At 31.8% G+C, this 23620-nt stretch overlaps 1 protein-coding gene across 2 annotated transcripts in view; it reads left to right on the forward strand.

Moving 5' to 3' along the window:
• The first annotated feature begins 311 nt into the window (after positions 1-311).
• LOC127736171 (microtubule-associated protein futsch-like) overlaps positions 312-23620 on the forward strand; it is a 36457-nt gene continuing 13148 nt past the window's right edge. Inside the window, exons 1-3 of one of the 2 annotated variants that reach the window (XM_052246731.1) lie at positions 312-491; positions 20970-21062; positions 22691-22705. In XM_052246731.1, coding sequence (XP_052102691.1) covers positions 359-491; positions 20970-21062; positions 22691-22705 — 241 coding nt within the window. In that variant the 5' untranslated portion in view covers positions 312-358. The remainder of the gene's footprint in view (positions 492-20969; positions 21063-22690; positions 22706-23620) is intronic. The other variant, XM_052246732.1, reaches the window with a different exon arrangement.

Consider the following 23620-nt stretch of genomic DNA (forward strand, 5'->3'; position numbering starts at 1 on the left):
ATCCACCAAAGTACAGTCTAGAAAAGTTAAATTGCCGGTTTTCTTGAAGCTAGAGGATGACGGTATATAAGCATTTTGCGCATGTTAATACAATCAGAGATATATAATACAAGGATTGTGTATGTCTCTGATACAATGAAAAAAGTTTCACAAAAATACTAAATTCCGAGGAAAATTCAAAAGGGGGAAATCCATAACAACTGACAAACTTTATCAAAAAAATATTCCACATATTTTGAGATTTCCCCTATAACCACTCGAAGTACATCGGGAACTTTCTCTTTCATTGGCTAAAAAGAGGAATTCCGATTGCTTTACTTCCGGTTGATCCTGACCGGTATCATTTGTGTGTGAAAACATGATGGAGACAGATAGTCAAGCTGATGCTGATGGAAGTAATTTGCGACAAGTTTCAACAGCAGTGCTGTTAATTGTCGGGGAACCTGCTACAGCTGATCATAAAAATTTAATTCTTGGAGAAATAACCAAAGGTATTTAAAATTATAATTGATTGTGTATAGTGGATCGATGCCGGCTAAAAATATTTGTTTTACTTTTATTTTCGGGACATTTTAATGCTTAAAAACAAATCTTTAAAATATACAGTGCAAACCTTTCATTTTATGTTTTTTCCTTATTTCTGTCATTGTAGCCGGGCGATGAAGTCATTTTTGATCAATCAGTTTATCGGACATTTTCCGTGAGTCACCAGATGGTGCTTTGGGAATACATTATGTTAATTCATTGCGTCTGTCTGAATATATAAATCATGTTGCACACTATAGTAATTGCAAAAAGAATACTGATTAAACTTTGTCTATACATATAGTAATCGAAAAGATCAACGAGGTCAATGTCATTGTACACAATGACAACTTATTTATGAATGAAGCTCACACCAGGTAATCCATCAAAATTCATATCTTATGTGACTTCCTATAGAGAACATTTAATAAACTACTTCAAACTCTCTACAGAGATACTTTTTTTTATATTGGTAAAGCTGCTTATTGACTGCCTTAAATTTTAGTGCACTTGAACAGTTTTACTGTTTAAAAAAAATTACACTACTTTTGTTCAAGATGTTGGGCCATAATTTTTTATACAACTTTTTTTCTAGATGATTAGTTCATATTTGACTTTTTGTTGTTCTTCCTGAACAAATTCCAAATTCATGAATTAAGAATTATTGGAACTCTAATTTAATGATTGATTGTTGTTTTCTTAATGCCCAGTTGCAAATATTTCATGCACATTCAGGATAAACTGTTCTTACAACATTGTAAATTAAGAATAACTTGAAAATTAAAAGATATTTGATTCCTGGGTTTGGACAGGCGTAATTTAATGTAGCATGATAATTAAATAAAAACTGCTATTGTTAAGTTTGAAAATGTAGGCCTCCAATCCGTATATGGAGTTTAAGAGATCATCCAATTGTTGACTCATTATTTGGGTAATACATCTTTAAACCGTGAAGGACTACTAGGGACTGCCATATTTGTTTTTTACCCCCGATATTAGTTGAAATTGGTCTGAAGGATAGTTTTCATAATTGTATTTGCCAAAACTATCAGATGGAACATGGAATACCTTCAACCTCATCTTTGAACAAGGCAATCATGGAGATTTTTCCAAGGATAAAAGATAATGATATTTCTACAGGACCAATTAATCTAGACTCAGGCCAAGTTAAAATAAGGAACTTGTTGTATTTCTAGGGCCTGCTATTGGTAATCCACCAAAAATATAGAAACCCAGGTAAAAAGTTCAAAGGTATATTAACTGGAAGTGCAATCACTCCTATATTTTTTTTGGTGATACACAGCTTATTGTATGTGTATAATACAGTCAAACATACAGTTGATACATTGTTATTGTGTGTCAGACTTTAGTGTTTAAAAAAACCCAGATTGCATTCAACATGTTAAATCACAAAGTTTTTGTAAGGTAATACACATTATGTAAACATGCAGAATGAGTCACTTGAAAGGGAAATCATTCAAGTTACTTGGTTGGTATGTACTTTATGACATAACATTTTAAAGCATTGATTTGACAGATGTGCAAAGTGCATGTGTCCATTAATTTATGGTTCATGTTTACTCATGCATGAATATTGTTCAAATTAAAAAAAAAAGAGACAGTAAGGTAAGAACTTAATTAGAATGGGTTTTAAAACCCCAGTAATTTGCATGATGCGTACCCATTTTTAAAGCTTGTAAAGTTTGATTATAAATTAATAAACAAATCAAAGTTGGCGTTTTTTCATCTGTTAATTCATTTCATATGTAAAATTTAATCTACCTTCTAGTTTTTAGGTCAAAAATACAAATGTACAGGTATATAGTAAATAAAGTACAGATATGATATGATTTTTGTGTCTACCTATATATACATGTAGCTAAATTTAGCCAACCAGTGAATTAAGGTTTCTCACCAAAAAAAATAAGGACAGTTGGACAGGAACAATAGACATAAACATACATTTGACTGAAGAATATAGAGTTCTATGTAATAACTTAAGCATCATACAATGTAATCAAGTCACAACAAAATAAAACAAACATGTAGTACAGATTACATTAGTTAAAAAATTGCGATAGTTTTATTTTTCAAAAAGATCAGATGCATGTGCATAGGGAACACAGTCATATTGTTTGAAAGTTCACTAGTTAAAGGGTCCATGTATGATAATTTTTTTGTCAAGAAACCATGGAAGATCGAGTTCTTTTAAATCAGCTGATTTTATACACATCAGTTTTTCTATGGTAATAACAATAAAGCTATTTTTCACATGATTTTTGCATGGGTCTATTCAGCATTTTGTATAATAGGTCATGTTTGAGTATGGAACTGGATAAAAGCCGTGAGGGTTAATTTTACAAAAAAAACAACTTGTGTGTGTATAGTTTATCAGTTGACCTTAAAAAACCTAAGGTGATCAAGATCAACCTTGTACATAAGCCTAGTTAAATACCTGCTCACCTTAGTTCTTGAAACAACCAGGTATTTTAAAAGTATGGTTCATTCATTCATTCGTCTAGTCCAGACCTATATGATTATTGATATAAAAAGGGTCTCTAGAGTTCATATAATTTATTACAGACTTGGAATGTAAATAATGCATTATATTACTAAATTTATTACATTTTGTTTGGTCAGTTTTGACATGGTCCCTCATGGGACTAATTGTAAAATTTATGGAATTCATAACTGGAAGATCACATGTTTTTTCAATAGTTGTTTACTTAAAAGAGGCTCAGTGACTACACTTTGACATAACATTGAAAAATGTTTGCTTGAGGGGACTGTAAATTAGTTAATGTGTGAGGTAATAGAATTCCTTGGTAGAAAATTTATTAGGATGTGTAATGATCATGTGTAATGAACACCATATGTTTTTTTCACACTATCACTTTCCTCTTTTTGTCAGTTTATCTTGTAACTGTCGATTCTACATACAAATGTATGTACAAACATGTTGCAAATTGTGCAAAATTTTGTGTATTAATTCTGCAAATGTAATTTACAAACTTTTAGTTCATTTTTTCACTACCATATTATGTCCATATGTAATGAGATTCAGAGGTTGATTTAGGTGGGGGGCAGGGGGCCTGGTGCTACCCCCCCCCCCCCCTTTTTGTGGGAAAAATTTGGTTGATTATTTAGGGAATCACTGAAGCAGGACTGGAGCGTGGCCCCTCTTGGGCAGTCAGTGGGCCCCCTTATGAAAATTTCTGGATCCACCACTGAGATATATGCTTACTAGTTTTTTTTTTATCATTGTAATTTGTAATTTTAATTCTAAAAATACCAGCTTTCAATTGAATCAGGTTCATAGGCAGATCAAGGGGGGGGCCTATGGGGCCCGGGCCCCCCTTTCATGTGAAAAATTTGGTTGATTATATAGGGAATCACTGAAGCATGACTGGAGCGGGCCCCCCTTAGGTCAGTCAGCGCCCCCCCCCCCCCCTTATGAAAAGTTCTGGATCCGCCACTGAGGTTCCTTTGAACTTCACATAAGTATGACATTGAAGGTTGGCGAACCATGATATTTTTAACAGTTTTGTTATTTGTAAACCAAAACCTTTAAAAAATGATTACCACAAAAACACTCTTTTTAATTTTATGTACTAACCCTTTCTGTACTATTTAGTGGCAACTCAGAGTTTCAACCTTGTCACACTTAATGTAACTTATGCATTGGTTTAATAGGCAGATAATATTGATAATTTCATAATGTGTGGTAAACCAGAAATTACATGGTCATAGAAGTTTGTAGCCTAAAGAGCCTAACTTTCTATTGTGCTTGTAATTTCAATCTCTCCAGGCCCTTGTGGATTTGTAATTGAGATATAATTAGAAAATGACCATATGTTAAGTTAATATTGATAATTCATAAGATACACCTCATTTCATATAAATGATTGAGGCATCTGGATGTTATGATAAGTCTGTCATAGAGAGAAAAGTTCATATGGTCAGCTTATTAAGAATTCAATTTCGTTATCATGTTTATCAATGGCATATTGATTTAAAAAATCAGTTTTGTAGTCAGCAGCATATGGACCAATCATTCTGTATGTCTATTGATCTAATCTAGACAAATATTTTCAAAATATAAGATAAAAAATGTTATTTAATGTCTTCTGTTTTAACCAACCCAGTGGACAGGACAATATATTTCACACTTGAACTTTTGTTTGTGTGGTTTTGTCTCAGGGCTTTGTATGTTGTCATTATTGAAATTTGTACTTAACTGATTGTTTACTAAATGTTATTTATAAACCTTTCTTTTTCTTTAAGACATTTTAATCTGCAGCCCAGGACATTAAAAAAAACTTTTCTGTATGAAGCAACAATAGAAACTTTAATGCAGTCAGTTTTTTGTATCATTTTCCAGATTTTAATATTGAATTGAAAAGGAAATGATAGGCAATAACAGGAAACCAGTCCAACTAAAGGAGAAATATTATTAAAAGCTGCACCATTGTTTTCTACTAAAAAGTCAAAAATAAAAAGTCAGAGAATTAACTTTTTTATAAGATGTGAAACGTACATTGTACACAATATGGCTAAAAAAAATTGTTCTTTAAAGGGGCACTAGCTACGAGATATAAAAAAATTATAAAATATGATTTTTTTTTTGTTCAATCATTAATGAAAGTGAAATAGTGACATAATAATTCGCTTTTAGCAGCTAGTATTGTCTAATTTTGTCAAAAAAAGCAAGGTAATATTGATGATGAATTATTCACTTGCAAGTGAATAATTCAACCTCATTGAATCCGTATTCATGTGAACTTCAATTTAACCCCTAAGCTAGAGATGGAAAATGCATGAATTGTGTGCATGTTTGATTATTTAAAGGAAAAGAATGTCAACATTGAAAGTTAAACAAAGGTTAATCATTTAATTGACTGATTCGATCCTAAAAAAAAATCATTCTTATAAGGTAAAAATGATCATTAACATATATTTTTAATCTATAAATGAAATTAATAGACCTAAAAGAATCCATTTGCACGAGTTGCGCTATCTATTTATATATTTATTTATGTTTATATACCTTATATGGGCATCGTTGGTTTTCGGGAGGTCAACTGGACAGTTAATTAGATGGTGTCTAGACTAAAATACACACAAAAGGAAGCTACATATTATCCAACCTATGCCCTGTAAATTTTTATTTTTGACTTTTTATAATTTGGATAAATGTTTTACATTGTTATACATTAAATATGAGAATTTGAGTCAAATCGGTGAACATGAATTTGACAGCTAGTGCCTCTTTAAAAATATAAAAATAAGAAGCTGTGGAATGATTGCCTATGAAACAACTTTCCAGCAGACACCAAATGACGTAGAAGTTAGCAACTATAAGTCACCGTACAGTTAGACTTTTATGTTTTTCTAAATTGTTCATTTTTAGGTATATAAAAGTTACTTTTTTTTTCAAATTTTTCATTTTACATACATTTGTCCCCCTACATGTAATGTCAAAAATGGCTGATCAAAATTTCTGACCAAATTCTGTTCAATTACTGCACTTAAAAATCCTTATGGCTGCTTTTATCTATTATTAGCACAAACTGTAATTGACTTTTCAGATTTTTATTGAAATACCAAAATTTACGATTATAATGCTAACATGAATATCCTGCTTCTCAAATTAGGGGAATTATATGTTTGTTTTTTTTTATTTATCATCCTCGTAAATATAGATATTCTGCTATTATTATTTCTTTACGATAACTTCCTGAGCATGTTTTATCCCTTTTTAGAAGATGGGGGATTCTATATTATTTATTTATAACTTTGACAAAATGTATAATTTATATCTAGGACTTGATGTGGTACAGCTTTATATTGTTAATTCTATCAAGCTTGTAATTAAAACATCTGCTGATTTTTGTGAGCTGTTCAATACAGTAGGGATAGAAAATTCCAATTTATATTCAGAATAAAGTAGTCAATTTCATGGGGTAATTGTTTATAGTCATTATTTATAATAATTGTTGGTTTCATTTATCTAATCGAACAAAAGCACTTAGCATAACCCAATTTACATACATGTCTGTAGGTCAAATAAAATAAGTGAATATTAGAAAATTAGAAAATATTTGTTATTAAATCTGTAGTAGTTATACCAAAACAACGTAAGATAATGATTTTGTGTGCAGGACTCTTTTATGTCCCTGGAATACTTTAAATTACTTCTTCAGGTACATTCAAGACCTATATTTTGGAAAGGAATGCTTTGACCTGAAGTGATTAAGAATTATTTGGTTGGAAGAAAATCTATTAAATGGATATACATGCAACAACAATCTTAAGAAATATGTCGAAAAGAACTAAATTTATTCATGTAGGTTTCTCAAAAATGATTATATCCATTTAGTTTTTATGTTGTATATTTTGTAATGCATAATCCGTTGAAATTGCCTGGTTTTAATTTATTGTTGGAAAAATTGACTGGTTGGACATTTCACCCCTTATATTTCTTCATTTCTTCTAAGATTATAGATTGCAAATGAATATTAAACAGTAAGCATCATATGCAGGTAACATTTGTATATTCTGCTGGTAAGTTTAGGCAACAGTAGTTAACCAATGTGCAAAATCTCATAAATCAATTAAGAAGATACAAATCAAGATAACGAACAAAAACTGAGGGAATAACATGAACTCAAAAATTTTAAGGTAAAACTGTGTATTTCCATTTTTCCAAGATGCCCAATTTTTCCCCCCATGATTCATTCTAATCGTCACCTGCCTCTGTTGTGTATATGTTAGCATGATTAACCTTCATGAACAAAGCATAATACCTGCAGTTGTAAAAACTGCATTGTTTATTGTCTTTCAATCTGACTGAAGTCAGACTTCAATTTCCATAAAGTATATTGTAATCCATTGATATATCAGGTTATTCCTAATATTTTATTAGCTATGTCTCTCGTGTGCATTCACCTGATATCTTTTCTTTTCAAAATTAATGTCAGAATTTCATTAAATCTGCAAGTTTTCTCTTTAATGACAAATGAGTATGATTTAATTGGTCTTTTTCATTCAGGAGAAAATCATTTAAGATGTTTGATGAAACTGAATCCAGATTATATACTATGTTAAGATATCTTATCTTACACCCACTCATATAGTGAGTACCTACAGTGTATGTGGTTTCTGTAATATAAATCCATATGTCTGACTAAAAAAAGGATAATTTTAATTTCACATTTTCACATTCATTATCAAGCATGGATTTCATTTGGTCTGAACTTTGGTAAAATTGAATGGTACTTGGTAGCCACTTCCTGTTTGATGATTATTTGAAATTCTTTCATAAGAATAAGAATAAGAATTTTATTAGTTTAAAAATCCAAACAATAGGATTGTTACTAAATAAACAAACCAATACAAAACCAAAACAAAACAAACAGACAGACAGACAGACAGACAGACAGACAGACAGACAGACAGACAGACAGACATATTAATGACAAAACAATAGACATTAAACAATACAAACATGTAGCATTGAAAAAAAAAAAATAAAGATTATTAATATTAAGTATTATACTATTTTTGACAGCATGCCTCCTCTATAAAATTATCAATTCAAATATTATGATTATATATAACATTATAAGTTAAGCCACCAATCACACACAGATCATATATTAACATTATAATTGTTTCTCTCATTATACATTTCACTTATATTGTTAACAATGATAAGTAAAATATCACATTCTTCATATTAAACCACTGAATATTCAGTTTTCTAAAGTGCATATACACATTGTCATCCTTTGTTTCTTTGATATGTTTTGATAACTCTTAAAGCTGTGGCTTTTTTAAAATATATATAGCATGGCACTGCATGAAACTTAATGTTTCTTATGTCCTGCACTTGGCAGAGTGGGCAAAGCTAGAATTTTCTCATTATTGGATGACAGAGTGGACAAAGCTAGAATTTTCTCATTATTGGTTGACAGAGTGGACAGAGCTAGAATGTTCTCATTATTGGTTGACAGTGGACAAAGCTAGAATGTTCTCATTACTGGTTGACAGAGTGGACAGAGCTAGAATGTTCTCATTATTGGTTGACAGAGTGGACAAAGCTAGAATTTTCTCATTACTGGTTGACAGAGTGCACAGAGCTAGAATTTTCTCATTATTGGTTGACAGAGTGGACAGAGCTAGAATTTTCTCATTATTGGTTGACAGTGGACAGAGCTAGAATTTTCTCATAATTGGTTGACAGAGTGGACAGTGCTAGAATGTTCTCATTATTGGTTGACAGAGTGGACAGAGCTAGAATTTTCTCATTATTGGTTGACAGAGTGCACAGAGCTAGAATTTTCTCATTATTGGTTGACAGAGTGGACAGAGCTAGAATTTTCTTCTCATTATTGGTTGACAGAGTGCACAGAGCTAGAATTTTCTCATTATTGGTTGACAGAGTGGACAGAGCTAGAATGTTCTCATTATTGGTTGACCTAGTGAACAGAGCTAGAATGTTCTCATTATTGTTTGACAGAGTGGACAGAGCTAGAATGTTCTCATAATTGGTTGACAGAGTGGACAGAGCTAGAATGTTCTCATTATTGGTTGACAAAGTGGACAGAGCTAGAATTTTCTCATTATTGGTTGACAGAGTGGACAGAGCTAGAATGTTCTCATTATTGGTTGACAGAGTGGACAGAGCTAGAATGTTCTCATAATTGGTTGACAGAGTGGACAGAGCTAGAATGTTCTCATTATTGGTTGACAAAGTGGACAGAGCTAGAATGTTCTCATTATTGGTTGACAGAGTGGACAGAGCTAGAATGTTCTCATTATTGGTTGACAGAGTGGACAGAGCTAGAATGTTCTCATTATTGGTTCAGACAGTATTGTACAAGAAGGTATAAATAAGACTGTAGACAACACCTGTGCCTATAGCTGATTGATACACCTGTGTAGCCTCTATACTGTCAATCTTCCCATCATTATTGGCAAGCTTCCTGTTGGAATGATCAATCTATTGTAACATGCTGAATGTATGTAACTTTCTAAGGTTTAAAGACTTTTCTTAGATTTATAGACAATAAGATGATCTTGTTTCAGGACATCCATAAAGTTTTAGTTTTCCTAGAAATTCATTAGTAAATGTTAATGGTATTTTAAGTGCTTGTAGATTTTTCTCTTTGTTTAATTGGTAAGAACACAATTGCCTTAATACTGTTGTTATTCTTATGTCATTTTGTCAGAGCTGGAGATCACCAGTGCTCATTTCAACAAAGAATATGTTTTTAAGTAATATTGTTCATTACTTTGTGAACATGTATATTATATACAATAGAAACCAAAATAAAAATGCCATTAAATTGATTTCAAACAGGAAAGGGAAGAATGTTACTTAATCCTGTAAATAAGTAGAGAGTGTGGCAGTTAGGAAACCAATGTTATCTTCCTGTTTCCAATTCATACACATATCTCCTTGATATTCTGCCTTTGACCTGGAATTATGTAGAGAGTGTGGCAGTTGAAAACCAATGTTGTCTTCCTGTTTCCAATTCATACACATATCTCCTTGATATTCTGCCTTTGACCTGGAATTATGTAGAGTGTGTGGCAGTTTGGAAACATGTGTTGTTAAACATGTCTTGCTGTTTTCAGCCTTCGTATCTTAATACTTCTGCTACAAAAATGGTTTGGGTATAATACCTTGTCTGTCTTTATTTGTAAATTCATCTGGAGTTTGTTTAAAAATTATCAAGTCCACTTATAAAAAACGCATTTATGGTACATCAATGATATTTCACTACGAACTCCTCAACAGATACAACTTTGGTCAGCAACATTTGAGTCATTTTGACCTACATTCCATGCTTGAATGATTTTGTAATGATTTGAATTTGAGGGACCTTTGTGATAAATCAATTAAACTACTATTACAATTTCCATTTAACATTTGATGACTGTGAACCTTATTTTACAGTTAGTTGATTAAGTTTGCATGTAGGTCCATTTCTTAGAATCTTCGTTTAAGTGCACATTTTCAATCAAACAAATCTAATACCTTTATAGTTGTGAGTATGATATTGATAAATGTATTATATAAGGAGTATGGTTTAAGACAAAGCTTGGAGCTATCTTTTTCTTACCATCAGGTGTAAGTTCTTTAGCAGAATCAATGAAGATCTTCCACAGACTGTCAAGAAATAACAGCATTAAGGGTGTACTTAGGTGAAATTAATAAAATCTAGAATTTAAAATTGATACTATAAGTAAGAAGAGCATTAGTTAAGGAACAAAATAAGTTAAAATACTGATAGGTTATAGAGCTCCTTTTCGAGATATTTAATTTTAAAAAAATGGCGGGAAAAGGCTGACTCAGACTTTTACCTTATATTTGCAGTAGTATTATTTTGGTCTCAAATCCAAAGAAAAGAAATCTAGAATCTGCTTAAATTTTGGTAAATGACCTTTTATGAGCTATTTAAGTCTTATATGAAAAGAAAAATGGGTGTTATGGGGCAAAATATTTTACCCTGTATCATAGGAAAAAAACCAAGGAGTCCGAACATCTGACAAAAATGCCTAAACCCGACCAAAGTACATCCTTAAAAGCTATGTTCTTTTGATATATATATGTGGGTATTTCCCTGTATATTCACTTTCAGGGTCATGACTTTTGATACAGTCATATTAAAATATGGTGGGTTAAACTAGTTTTTGAGATTTCAACCCTTCTCCTTCATAATAACTTTCAGTCAAAATTTTGAACCTGATTTTGGATAATATATATATATAATATACACAAATGTACATGTATTGTCTAATTGGTTCTTCTTGCTTATGAAAATCTTTCAAATAGTCTGGGGCTTGTCTGAGTTGATTAAAACTTTCTTGTTGAAAGTCACTAAAGACAACACTTCTGTAGCTAATAACATGGTGAAAGAGAAAGTTAAAAAACATTTTATCTGATGGTAACTATTGATTGATGGTTGTACAATGTCAGTTTCTATCAGTCAAGAAAAAAAATCATAAATTTGATCTACCGTTAGATAATAAATGTTCATGTAAGTAACAGACAGATTGTAGAAGTATTATTTCATTCCTGTTTTTAAAAAGTAATACTTCTACAACCTGAGATGGGGTAGATTCTCACAACAAAACAGTAACCAAAACCTGAAATTTAAATGAAATGTGTCTGTTCCAAGTCAGGAGCCTGAAATTCAGTGGTTTTCTTTGGTTACTGTATGTCATATTTGTTTTTCATTTTCATTGTTTCACACTTTTTCATAGCAGGGGCTTTTATAGCTGACTATACAGTGTGGGTTTTGCTCATTGTTGAAGGGCATATGGTGACTTGTAGTTGCTTTAATTTGCTTTAATTGGACTCTGCTGAATAGTTGTCTCATTGGCAATCATACATGTACCATATCTCCTTATAGTAAATATATGCTGTTCAACATACCCCTTTTAAAGGTTTGCAACGATGGCTAAACTACTAAATCTCAAATCATCAAGGATACCAATAGAAAATAAGGAGGTTGTCTTAAAGAAGGATTTTACTTAAACCTGGAATGAATATCAAAAAGATGAGAGAAACAATACACTCTCTTAGGACAGTCAGTTAGTCAGTTTTTTCAACTAAATGAAAGATTTCTTTCTTTTGAACTTCTTATAACATAATGAGTATGGACCAAAAATCTTGTCTAAGATTCTTATTTATAGCATTAGATCTTTCCTGTAGATAAAAAGAAAGAACCTGAATGAATGCCCTGAAACAGGTGATAGTTAACTCCGCAGAAGAGATTTTTATTTTGTTTTTTGCCTCAAGTGCATTATTCAAGAGTCATAGTGTTCACCAAAGTTGCTCCATACTTTCTGGGTCAGCATTATACAACTAACCTGAATGAATCAATGCCTCGTTACATATTGTCTCAATTACATACATCAATACAACCATTTTATCTCTTTTCATCGAATAATATTAGAGATGGAAGCTTTTGATCTTTATTAAAAGTGATAGTAAAAATTTGTAAGAAGGAAACATAAAACAACATGGCATATGGTATATGAAATATTGGCAGAAATTAGGTACACGTAAGTGCACCAGAGTAAAAATAAATTATGTAATTAAAAAGTGAAAATCGTAAGTATGCTGTTGTTTTGGGTTTTATTGGAATAGATCCACAACATGTGCACATAGTTTAATGTTGTAGAAAATTTTGGCTTTACTTCAGCTTTGTTAAGTTGCTACAGGAAGAGGAATGGCTAACAAGACTTCAGTTTGGCTTCTGATTTTAATTGTCTGAAAAGAGTTAATGTGGAGATTAGTCACCATCTGATGAATATTGCAGAGTTTCTGGCTGGTGTCACTGGCAAAAGCTCAATATTGCAAAACTGGCACATGTATCTGTCTTCAGTATACTAAATAACTAGTTTTAGTTTGGGAAAATATAATTTTGTTCCCTTACCATACCTGGGTGCCTGATATTATCATTAGTTTTGGTGGGGTTTGTGTTGCTCAGTCTTTAGTTTCTTATGTAGTGTTTTGTAGAGCGTTGTATTTTTGTCAGTTTTTATACGACCGCAAAAAAATTTTTGTGGTCGTATATTGGTATGATGTTGGCGTCGTCGTCGTCCGGCGTCGTCCGAAGACACATTGGTTTTCGCACTCTAACTTTAGTTTAAGTGAATGGATCTTTATGAAATTTTACCACAAGGTTCAATACCACAAAAGGAAGGTTGGGATTGATTTTGGGGGTTATGGTAATAACAGTAAAGGAATTAGGGGCCAAAAAGGGGCCAAAAATAAGCATTTTTGTAACTTCCAGACATAACTTGTGTGTTAGTGTATGGATCTCTCTGACATTGTACCACAAGGTTCCATATCACTAAAGGAATGCTGGGATTGATTTTGGGGGTAATTGCCTCCAAATTTTAGGAATTAGGGGCCAAAAAAGGGGCAAAAAACAAGCATTTTTCTAGTTTCATGACAATAACTTGTGTGTAAGTGTATGGATCTTTCTGAAATTGTACTACAAGGTTCCATATCACAAAGGGAAAGCTGGGTTTGAGTTTGGAGGTAATTGCCCTAAACGTTTAGGAATTTGGGGCCAAAAAGGGGCCAAAAAACACATTTTTTTCTAGTTTCCAGACAATAACTTGTGTTCAAGTGTATGGATCTCTCTGAAATTGTACTGCAAGGTACCATACCACAAAGGGAAGGCTGGGATTGAGTTTGGGGGTGATGAATCATAATGGGGGTTCAAAAAATTTTGGGGGGGGGAATTTATTTTTTTTTCCTTTTTTTTCTTTTTTTCCTTTTTTGTTTCTTTTAAAATTTTCCATTTTAAGTTGGTTATTTCTGATTTATATTTAAAATCAAATAATAATGATATGGTAGGAGATACACACCAAACAGGATGTGTAAATTATTATATAATAAGTATTGTGCAATAGCAAGAAATTTTCAATTGCACAGTATTGCACAATAGCAAGAAATCTTCAATTGCACAGTATTGCGCAATAGCAAGAAATCTTCAATTGCACAGTATTGCGCAATAGCAAGAAATATCCAATAGCACAATATTGCGCAATAGCAAGAAATTGTCAATTGTACAGTATTGCGCAATAGCAAGAAATATTTAATAGCACAGGATTGTGCAAAAGAAGATACTTCCTATAAATTGCTTATTTCTTGACCAATTTCAATGGGGTTTTATTCTTGATTTCATGGGGTTCTTTAATATGCTGAATCTAACCGTGTATTTAGTTTTTGGATTTTGGGCCCCATTTTTAAATTGGTCCACATTGAGGTCCAAAGGGTCCAAAATTAAACTTTGTTTGATTTCATCAAAAATTGAATTATTGGGGTACTTTGATATGCCGAATCTAACTGTGTATTTAGATTCTTAAATTTTGGTTCCGTTTTCAAATTGGTCTACATTAAGGTCCAAAGGGTCCAAAATTAAACTTAGTTTGATTTTAACAAAAATTGAATTCTTAGGGTTCTTTGATATGCTGAATCTAAACATGTATTTAGATTTTTGATTATGGGCCCAGTTTTCAAGTTGGTCCAAATCGGGGTCCAAAATTAAACTTTGTTTGATTTCAACAAAAATTGAATATATGGGGTTCTTTGATATGCTGAATCTAACCATGTATTTAGATTTTTGATTTTTGGGCCCCGTTATCAACTTTGTCCACATTGAGGTCAAAAGGGTCCAAAATTAAACTTTGTTTGATTTCATCAAAAATTGAATTCTTGGGGTTCTTTGATATGCTGAATCTAACCATGTATTTAGATTTTGGATATTGGACCATAATAGGTGAATGTCCAATTTAAAATTTTTAAGTTCTTAGACCACATTCAATCTGTGTTAGAAACCTATGCTGTGTCAAATATTTAATCACAATCCAAATCCAAAGCTGTATCAAGCTTGAATGTTGTGTCCATACTTCCCCCAACTGTTCAGGGTTCGACCTCTGCGGTCGTATCAAGCTGCGCCCTGCGGAGCATTTTATTGTTTCCTGTCCTGGTAACTTTTGATTTTGTGGATTTCTCTTTGACTAATAATTTGTCCTTCGTATTTTTTGCCTCTTTTTTATAATATGGTTAAGGAGTTACAACTGGTGTATACATCTTGTAATGGAGTACTTAACAAATTTATTCATTTTGTCTAGTAAACAGCCATCTTCAACTGAGCCAGACAATATGTTTTACTACAATTGTACATGTGGGGTTTAGAAGTTTATCTTATATTATTAATTCTAGTCATTTGTTCCAGCAATAATGAACCATTTATCAACTTAACAATATTATACTGGACATTTGGTAGTGTTAAGCAACCTTCATAATGTCTGGTCATTAGTACTTGTCTAAAGGGAAGTGCCATATATATCCTAATTAACGCCCCAAGGGTTTTGCTATTTTGTAAAAAGTGGATAGTAAAGAATAGCCTCTTAAAAACAAATGTAAGAAGTCCAGAATCTATATTAACTCACTGCATACAAAAAGTTATTGTTTTGCACCACTGGCTTGCAAATTACTTTGATCTTTCAAAGTTACTCACTGCATTAAATTTCCAGGAATTAACTGTTAAACAGGAAGAGAACATGTAAGAAAATGTTTTACAAGTTGCCAATACATGTACCAACATTGATGATTGATTGAACATGAGATTACAAAATTAATCTTCACTGTCAAAAAGTTGAAGGAGGTGGCTTACATTTGTACCATAGTAAAAATATAAAAGTGATTTACAAGAGAGAAATCTTAGCATTATTTGAATTTCATATAACTGCATTCTTTACAAATATAATAGATAGTTTAATAGATAACTATTTGTTTATCAAGGTAGCTTTCAGTTTTACACAAATGTCTAAAAACTTGAAGTATTTGGCAAGAAATCTTGTTCAAAAAGTGAGTGTATTGTTTGGCAAATTATCTCACAAGTTTTGCACCGATCCTTAAATACATGTATGTTGAATCATCCATAGATTGGACAGAGGTATATGTAAATACCTGTTGTGATAAGTTAAATGGTACAAAATAAGGAAACTCTTTAACCAAAAATTCCATTTTGAGTCACCAGATAAATTAAGATTATTTGTAAATCAAATCACTCTATAATGACATAATGTAAAGGGACAGAAAATTTGATAGAATAGGATACATTGTATAGGAGATATAAAGTTCAAAAATTATCGATTCTTGCAATTTAATTAAGAAAAAGTTGTGGTTAGAAAAGGGTTTTGATTAATGTGATATTAGCAAACCACTTTTGGTTAAGTCTTAGAAAAAAGAATTCAAAGTAATTTTCTTAAAAATCTGAAAATTAAAATGTGTTTTAAGATTTTCTGGGAATGGGTAGCCGATTACAGAACATGTTATTTGGTAGACCTAATATACACTTAGGCCTGTTACTGTTACCTTGAAACTCATGATTATTTACATAAATGGCATGGTCCATGCCATCCAACATAATATCTAAGATTGTCAAGTTCGCTAGAGGTTATTGGCTATATACATGTAAATACAGTTGAACCAGCTCTATTGAGCTAAACCTGTCTTTTCAGCTCTGTCTTTGTGTCCTACTGTAGCAATACCTATGCATTCTGAAACTCAATTATATGGTCAGTTTTCTCTGGTCCAGAGAGTGACCATTATATACTGGTTTTACTGTAATACTGACTATAATGATGGTGAAAGTTTATATAAAGCTTTCCTGTTTATGAAAAAAATGCAGGAAAAAATTGTTTCTTGACAATGAATTTAAGATAAACTACTTTAGTTTTTAAAAGTGGTAAAAGAACAGTAGAAAAAAATCACTGTATCTATTTGTCTTTGTGTCTAGTATTGTGGTTAAGAGTCAATAATCAAATCAAGTTGACAATTTCTGAAGGATAATATCCTCAGAGAATATTTATTGACTTGTAGAAAAATGTCACAGATGATTGTAAAACAGGAGTCAATAATTGTTCATCATGGCATCCATGACTTGACTTGTAGAAATAAAATTAATAGGATCTAATTTAAATGTCAGTTTCTTGGCAAATCTGTTCAGAAAAAAACAACATAAGAGACTTAGTTGCTGTGCAATATATCCACACTGCATTTTTGCTTTTTATAAGTCTCTGAAATAAGAAGTTTTATTGTGCTTGCCTCACCACTTCATTTAAGCATTTTAAACATCTGTGATAGATGCTAACAGATCTTGAGCCTTTGGACCATGGTTTGAATAATTTAGAGACTGCATTGTTGCAAGGTTTTTAACTTTTCCATGGTAACAATTTAAGTATCCCGAATAATTCAGTCTCTTCCTGTGATCGATCTCTCTTCATGTGTTAATTTAGCCATCATATAGCAGCAGAATATAACGACTGAATTATTTGGGTTATGTAACAAGAAACTGTACATTTGGAAAGCCAAACACAAAAATTTAACACATATGTGTGCATTGTTGAAGGTCGTATGGTGACCTATAGTTGTTAACTTCTACATCATTTGGTGGAGAGTTGTCTCATTGGCAATCATACCATATCTTATTTTTATAACAAGATATATAGTAAAGGCATGGAGAATTTCAGTACAACAAAGTCTTTGTTTGAAGTAGAACTACAATTATTAATCATTATAAGAACTAAAGTGGAATAATTCCATAGCTGTGTGATGGCACATATTGCTTATGGACAATTGAAAAGTTGATGCACAAAAATTGATAACAATGGAACTTGGAATTTTTGACAGATTCATATAAACAGTGTATATATTAAATATATATACAAATGTGTTTAGCATAAGCAAGATTATATATTTGTATAAACAGAAAGTTTCACCAAGGTGGTAAAGAGTATCAAAAGTTCAAATCTTCACACATTGCTGATATTTGTAAGAGGTTAATTCTACCAAAGATAATGAAGGTTAATTTCTGATAGTGAATATTGTTCTTTCAATCTTGTCTGATTCAGAGAAGAAAAAACATTGTTTCTATAATAGTTTATCGACCAGTGCTTTCCAGACCAATTTCTTTAGGGAAATATAATACTTTATATAATTACTGTATTATTGAGCATAAGAGAGGGATACTTGGAAAAAGTAGTTGTATATGCATTTAGACAATGTTCATTACAAGTCATTTGGGATTGTTGGTATTAGTTTGAATTCATTGAAAGTTTAGTTGAGGTCTTGTCAAGGTTCATTACATAAAGTACCAGTTTGATAAGGGTAGTAGAATTATAATTTCGATTAATGCAAATCTTCCTAATGTTACATCTTCGGAGGTGGAATTAGGGGCCCCAGTTATGGATTTGGTTAATGCATAGATTTTTTACTTGTCCCACTCTTAACGTTGCCTACTTTGAAGGCCTCTCCTTTTACAAATTCCTGGATCTGATTCTAATCTATAATCCAGGGGAAAAAAAAGAATTATACCAGTTTACTTTGAAAAATCCAGTTTAATTATACATCTTTCATGAAAACAATACCTGTTTTGACTGAAGTATTATATGTAAAGGAAGCGATAGCTCAGTGAAGCACATTTGCATACATGTGGTTTTACTTGAAAGAAATTGACACTTCATCTCAGCAAAGTTCAGAGGAACTGTAAGGTTCATGTGTTCATTGTCTGGGCATATGATGAGACACTGATATTATTAGATGTGGTAACATTGTAAATATAGTTCTTACGTGTAAAATGAAGATTCATCTCATGAATAAGAAAAGGTTGACACATCCTACATTTCATGCTTAGAAATTGTATATGTATATTTGTTTCTATCAAGTCGGAATCGAAATAAAAATTGACTTTTTTAGGGGAAAAACAAAATCTGATATATTAGTATATATAGACATGATAGAAAGGTAGCAAAACCTAAAATATACATTTAAGAATTAAAGATGCCAGTCTTTTTAAAACTCCTTGAAAGTTATGAATCATAGACACAATTTTCTATATATGGCTATTGTAATACTTTTATAAAGCAATATATAGAACATTATTCATAAACTATGTGCTACAACTCTACTAAGAAAGAAGTATTGATTATGGAAACATGTTGGATGTAGATATTACAGAAACCTGTGACTTATTTACACATTCCTTAAATATTTAAAAAGTAAACTCTGTGTTATGAGACTCAGTAGTCTCGAGGCAATACATATAGTTGGGTTTTTTTTGGCAATTATTGTTTTATCCACACAAAATAATTATATTGTAGGTCATATGGGGTTCTGGTGGTGTTTTATTTGATTATTGTCAAGGTCAGAAAGCAACATCAATGTAGCCAGGAAACCCTTTTGTTAAATGTACAAGTAGTACTGTATCCCAAATCTTGTGATTGGTAGTTATCAAATTAGTTGAATCCAGTGCACTGTTAAAATCTCAAACCTTTATTATAATAGACATCTTTGTTCCACAAATGTGTGTCCAATAGAAAAATTTCAAAGCAAACTTTTAAATCGAAATTGTTCTATATAAGGTTTCATATATATCCTAAGTAAATAGATTTCACTTTTCATTTATGTGGATCTTCAAAAGCAATAATTGTAGGTTTCCTTGAGCAGAGAGACAGTTGGATTAAGGGTAAGGTAGGGATAATCTTCAGTAAACAAAGTGAAGGCAAATGGAAATGATTAAGCATTGAAACATTTGAAATTAAGCAGATGGATTTGCAGTGCATGCAATTGGTTGTAAGTAAGAAAATACAAAAAGCAATATAACTTCCCATTAGTAACAACAAAAGCCACATTTATTTAACTGTGGTGATGAATTTTGTCATTTTCCTCATTCAGAAAGGATGTGTATTTAAAGTGGTTCATAATTGGATTACTTAAGAGTCTTCCGTTGTATAATAGTAGTTTTCCCCACACGATGTACGTTTTCCACTCATGACAATGTTTAGCACCATGGTGAATCTGTTTAGTAGGTCATACAGACAAATTGTTCTTCCACTGCAATTATATTTTTATTTCTGCTGAAAGAACTATAGCATACTCTGTTTGAAGATGAATGGAGAATGTGTTAATGGGACACAGATGATGCCCCCACTTGCATATAAGGTTATAAAGGGGCATAACTCGAGAATGGTAAAAGTGACACCACCCAAATTTGAACGTGATCTGTATTTTGTGGTAATAAGCATTGTGTATAAGTTTCATAACATTTGGTTGAGGCAAACTAAAGTTAGAGAACGGAAACCAATTTTGGGACCTACGTACAGATGGACGGACGAATGGACGTACATACAGACAGAAAAGGGTAACACTTAATGCCCCCTCCGTTGACAGCTGAGGGCATACAAATGGTAATATTTGGTTATTTGAGGTATCTCAAACTCATCCAAAGAACCATTAATATTACTGGTAAATGTAAAGTATATCTTTCACTATATGGTCTGGTTTTTGCTCATAGTTGAAGGCTGTATAGGGACCTGTAGTTGCTAACATCTACGTCATTTGGTCTCTGGTGGCTAGTTGTCTTATGATTTCCCTTTCTTCTGAATTGTGTTACAGTGCCCAGTACTTTTTTTTAAAACTGCATAAAGACACATGAATGTTTAGTTAGTTTTTCATTTCTTTTTGTTTAAGTAATGCCACACCATGGAAGTATAATATGTATATCACGTCAATATTATACCTATTATAATGCCATAGTCAGACATATATACTGTTTAAGTAGTATGTCTTGGTAGGAATATTCAGGTGAAAGTCTCTGAAACAAATTCATTTGTGAACATTATAGCTTACTATGAGGTGTGGGTTTTACTCATTGTTGTAGCCATACGGTGACCTTTCATTGCTCACATCCATGTCTTTTCAACTCTGGTAGATAGTTATCTCACTGGCAATCAGACATCTCCTTATTATTTTTTTATGACTTTAAAAAAAACTGTGAAAACAGTCTCAGACATACTCCTGCAGTGATGCCAGTTGTATTATTTACCTTTTCCTTTTCTACTTTCAGGTTTCCGTTGCTGGGACTGTGAAGATGTTGACATCAATGAAGAGTTGGCCCACATTGCTAATGCAGCTGAGCTTGGTGTTGAAGGACCAAATGGTTGGTATATTCAGAGATATTGTGTTTCAAATAAAATGGATATAAGTCATTTTTACACAAAGTTAAAGTGAAGACCATATCAAATAAAGACGATATATTTACAAAGGAAACTAAAAGATGTCCAATGGTTGATCAGTAACACTTGCAGTAACGTTTTAAGTTACCCAATGTCCAAACTAAATCTTTACAATCAAACTTTACTACTAAGAAAATAAAAGATTATTAATTTTATTTCTTCCCTATCTTCTTTGTAGGTTATCTTTGGTTCAAATTCAACCACTTAACAAATATTTTTGACAAAATGATACTAAATTTTTTTCTACTTTTAGTAAAAGTTATAACCTTATTTGGATATTTGGATTATTAAGAGATATATATATCAAAGATTATATTTAAAGGAAGGCAAATTTGGAAACTTCCTCACTGGCCTTGGAAAGTGACATATTGTGCCATCCACTTCTCTTCCCAAACCACTTTACAGCTTTCAACTAACCTTAATTTTTCTGTCAGAAGTGAAGTTATGCATAATTTAGTTGATATTTGTATTCAGGGTTTCAATGATGCATTGATCCTATTAATGGTTTATATATATTTTGTTTTCAGTTTGGTATTAAATTAATAATTAAGATCCATTTTGTTACATCTTGTGATCCGTTTATTTGGCAATCACCATGGCAGTCAGCAGGGTTTAAGAACATCTGTTGTTCGACCTGTTTTTGTTTTGTTAAAATATACTTTTTCACTTTTTTGGTCTTTTGGAAAATGTTGTTTGTGCTGTATTTAGACCCCTCTACTAAGAAATTTGTTTTGCATGCACATGTATAAAAATTGTAGTTTTTATCCAATGCAATCATAGGTTTGAACATTGTTTTCAATTTAGACTTGTTTATACATATATATATATATATATATATATATATATATATAAAGTGCCTAGAAAATCAACCTAACAATGTTAGAGTAGATTTGATTCTTTACTTCCTCCCCAAGCGGGGCTGGAACCTGTACTTTTCACTTCATACTTCTACGGCAACACCGCCTAGCATTGCGCAGACGCCTTATCCCCTCCTCTAACTATAGCTGGTATAATTTACAGTTGTCACTACACATAGGCAGACATACATATATATATATATATATATATACATTTGTATATATTTAGTCAGGATTACAAAAATTATTAGAAAATTCTATAAAGTGTAGTTTCTCATCCCAAAAAAATGGTTTTCAGCAAAACTTATTTCCCCTCTAGATCTCCACTACAAAGAGTAGTTGTGAATGCTACTGTTACTTTCTGGAAGTAGGTCTAGTCTCTTAGATGTGATTAAAGTAGGAATTGTATTTATTATACTTATATAGAATGCCTCTAGAATTAAGATTCCCATGGATACCATTATATTGTTTTATCTGACATTTCTAATGTAATTGGGTATTTCTATGAATTGATATTTGTTGGTTGGATATTTTGTTTCCATATACACAGTGATTATCTCCCTTGTTTATGTTATGCCTAGCTCACTGTGACACATTATTGGTCTATTGTTCTGTATTTTAGTAAAAATTTGATTAAATTACCTTAAAGTTTATAAATTTATTAACACATGTTAAATGTTTTTAAAACACATCAGACAGTGAAGGAATATGTAAGTAATTTTGGTGGACATCATATTGCAAGGTGTTGTTTGTTTTTCACCACATCACATCAAACACATCATTTAATTTTGATAGACATTTGTACTAAATACATTCAGTCAACATCATGTACATCTATAAATGTTAGTACTTGCTTCAATTAGTTCAAAGCTGAATCATTGCTAAATTTCTTTTACGCTCTATCAGCCTTCAGAATACACACTATCCTTTTCAGTGGGCTTTTTAAAAGACACTCATTGCCAATTTTGAGATGCCCCTTAAATATGGGATTGCATGCTGGGATGTAGATGTTTTTTCCTTATGGCTATCTCTGGTTATTTCTGGTTATTGCTTGTTAGATTGATTTTAAAAATGGTATTGATTTAATAAAGCATGATTCATATGTTATTATTTAGTGTAGCAGTTTATAGGATTGTATAAAAAAATTTCAGAGATTCATGACATAACTAGAACAGACAACACCATGGTCTGTAGGGAGAAAGGCAACACTAAGGGAGCAAGCATTTAACTTCAAGGGGGGTTATAGTTTTTTGTCAGAATTTTTTTTCGCACAAAGTACAAAATTTTTTTTTTTTAGTTTTTTGATGCTATCAATCAAATTATTTTTTTCAAAATTTAACACTATAAAGTATGGGGAAAATCTTGATTCAGAATATTTTTTTTGTCATCTGCTTGACCACAATATTTTTTTTCATCAAATTGGGGATCAGAATATTTTATAGGAAAAAACCATAACCCCTCTCCCCTTGAAGTTAAATGGTCATTCCCTAATCCATAAAACTTTATATAGAAAACTAAAGATTGAGAAACACAAATCCAAAACAACGTCATGGTGTGTAGGGAGAAAGGCAACACTATTCCACAAAACTTTATATAGAAAACTAAAGACTGAGAAACACAAATCC

This window comes from Mytilus californianus, unplaced genomic scaffold, assembly GCF_021869535.1.
Source record: "Mytilus californianus isolate M0D057914Y unplaced genomic scaffold, xbMytCali1.0.p SCAF_3, whole genome shotgun sequence".
In the NCBI taxonomy this organism is placed as follows: Eukaryota; Metazoa; Mollusca; class Bivalvia; order Mytilida; family Mytilidae; genus Mytilus; species Mytilus californianus.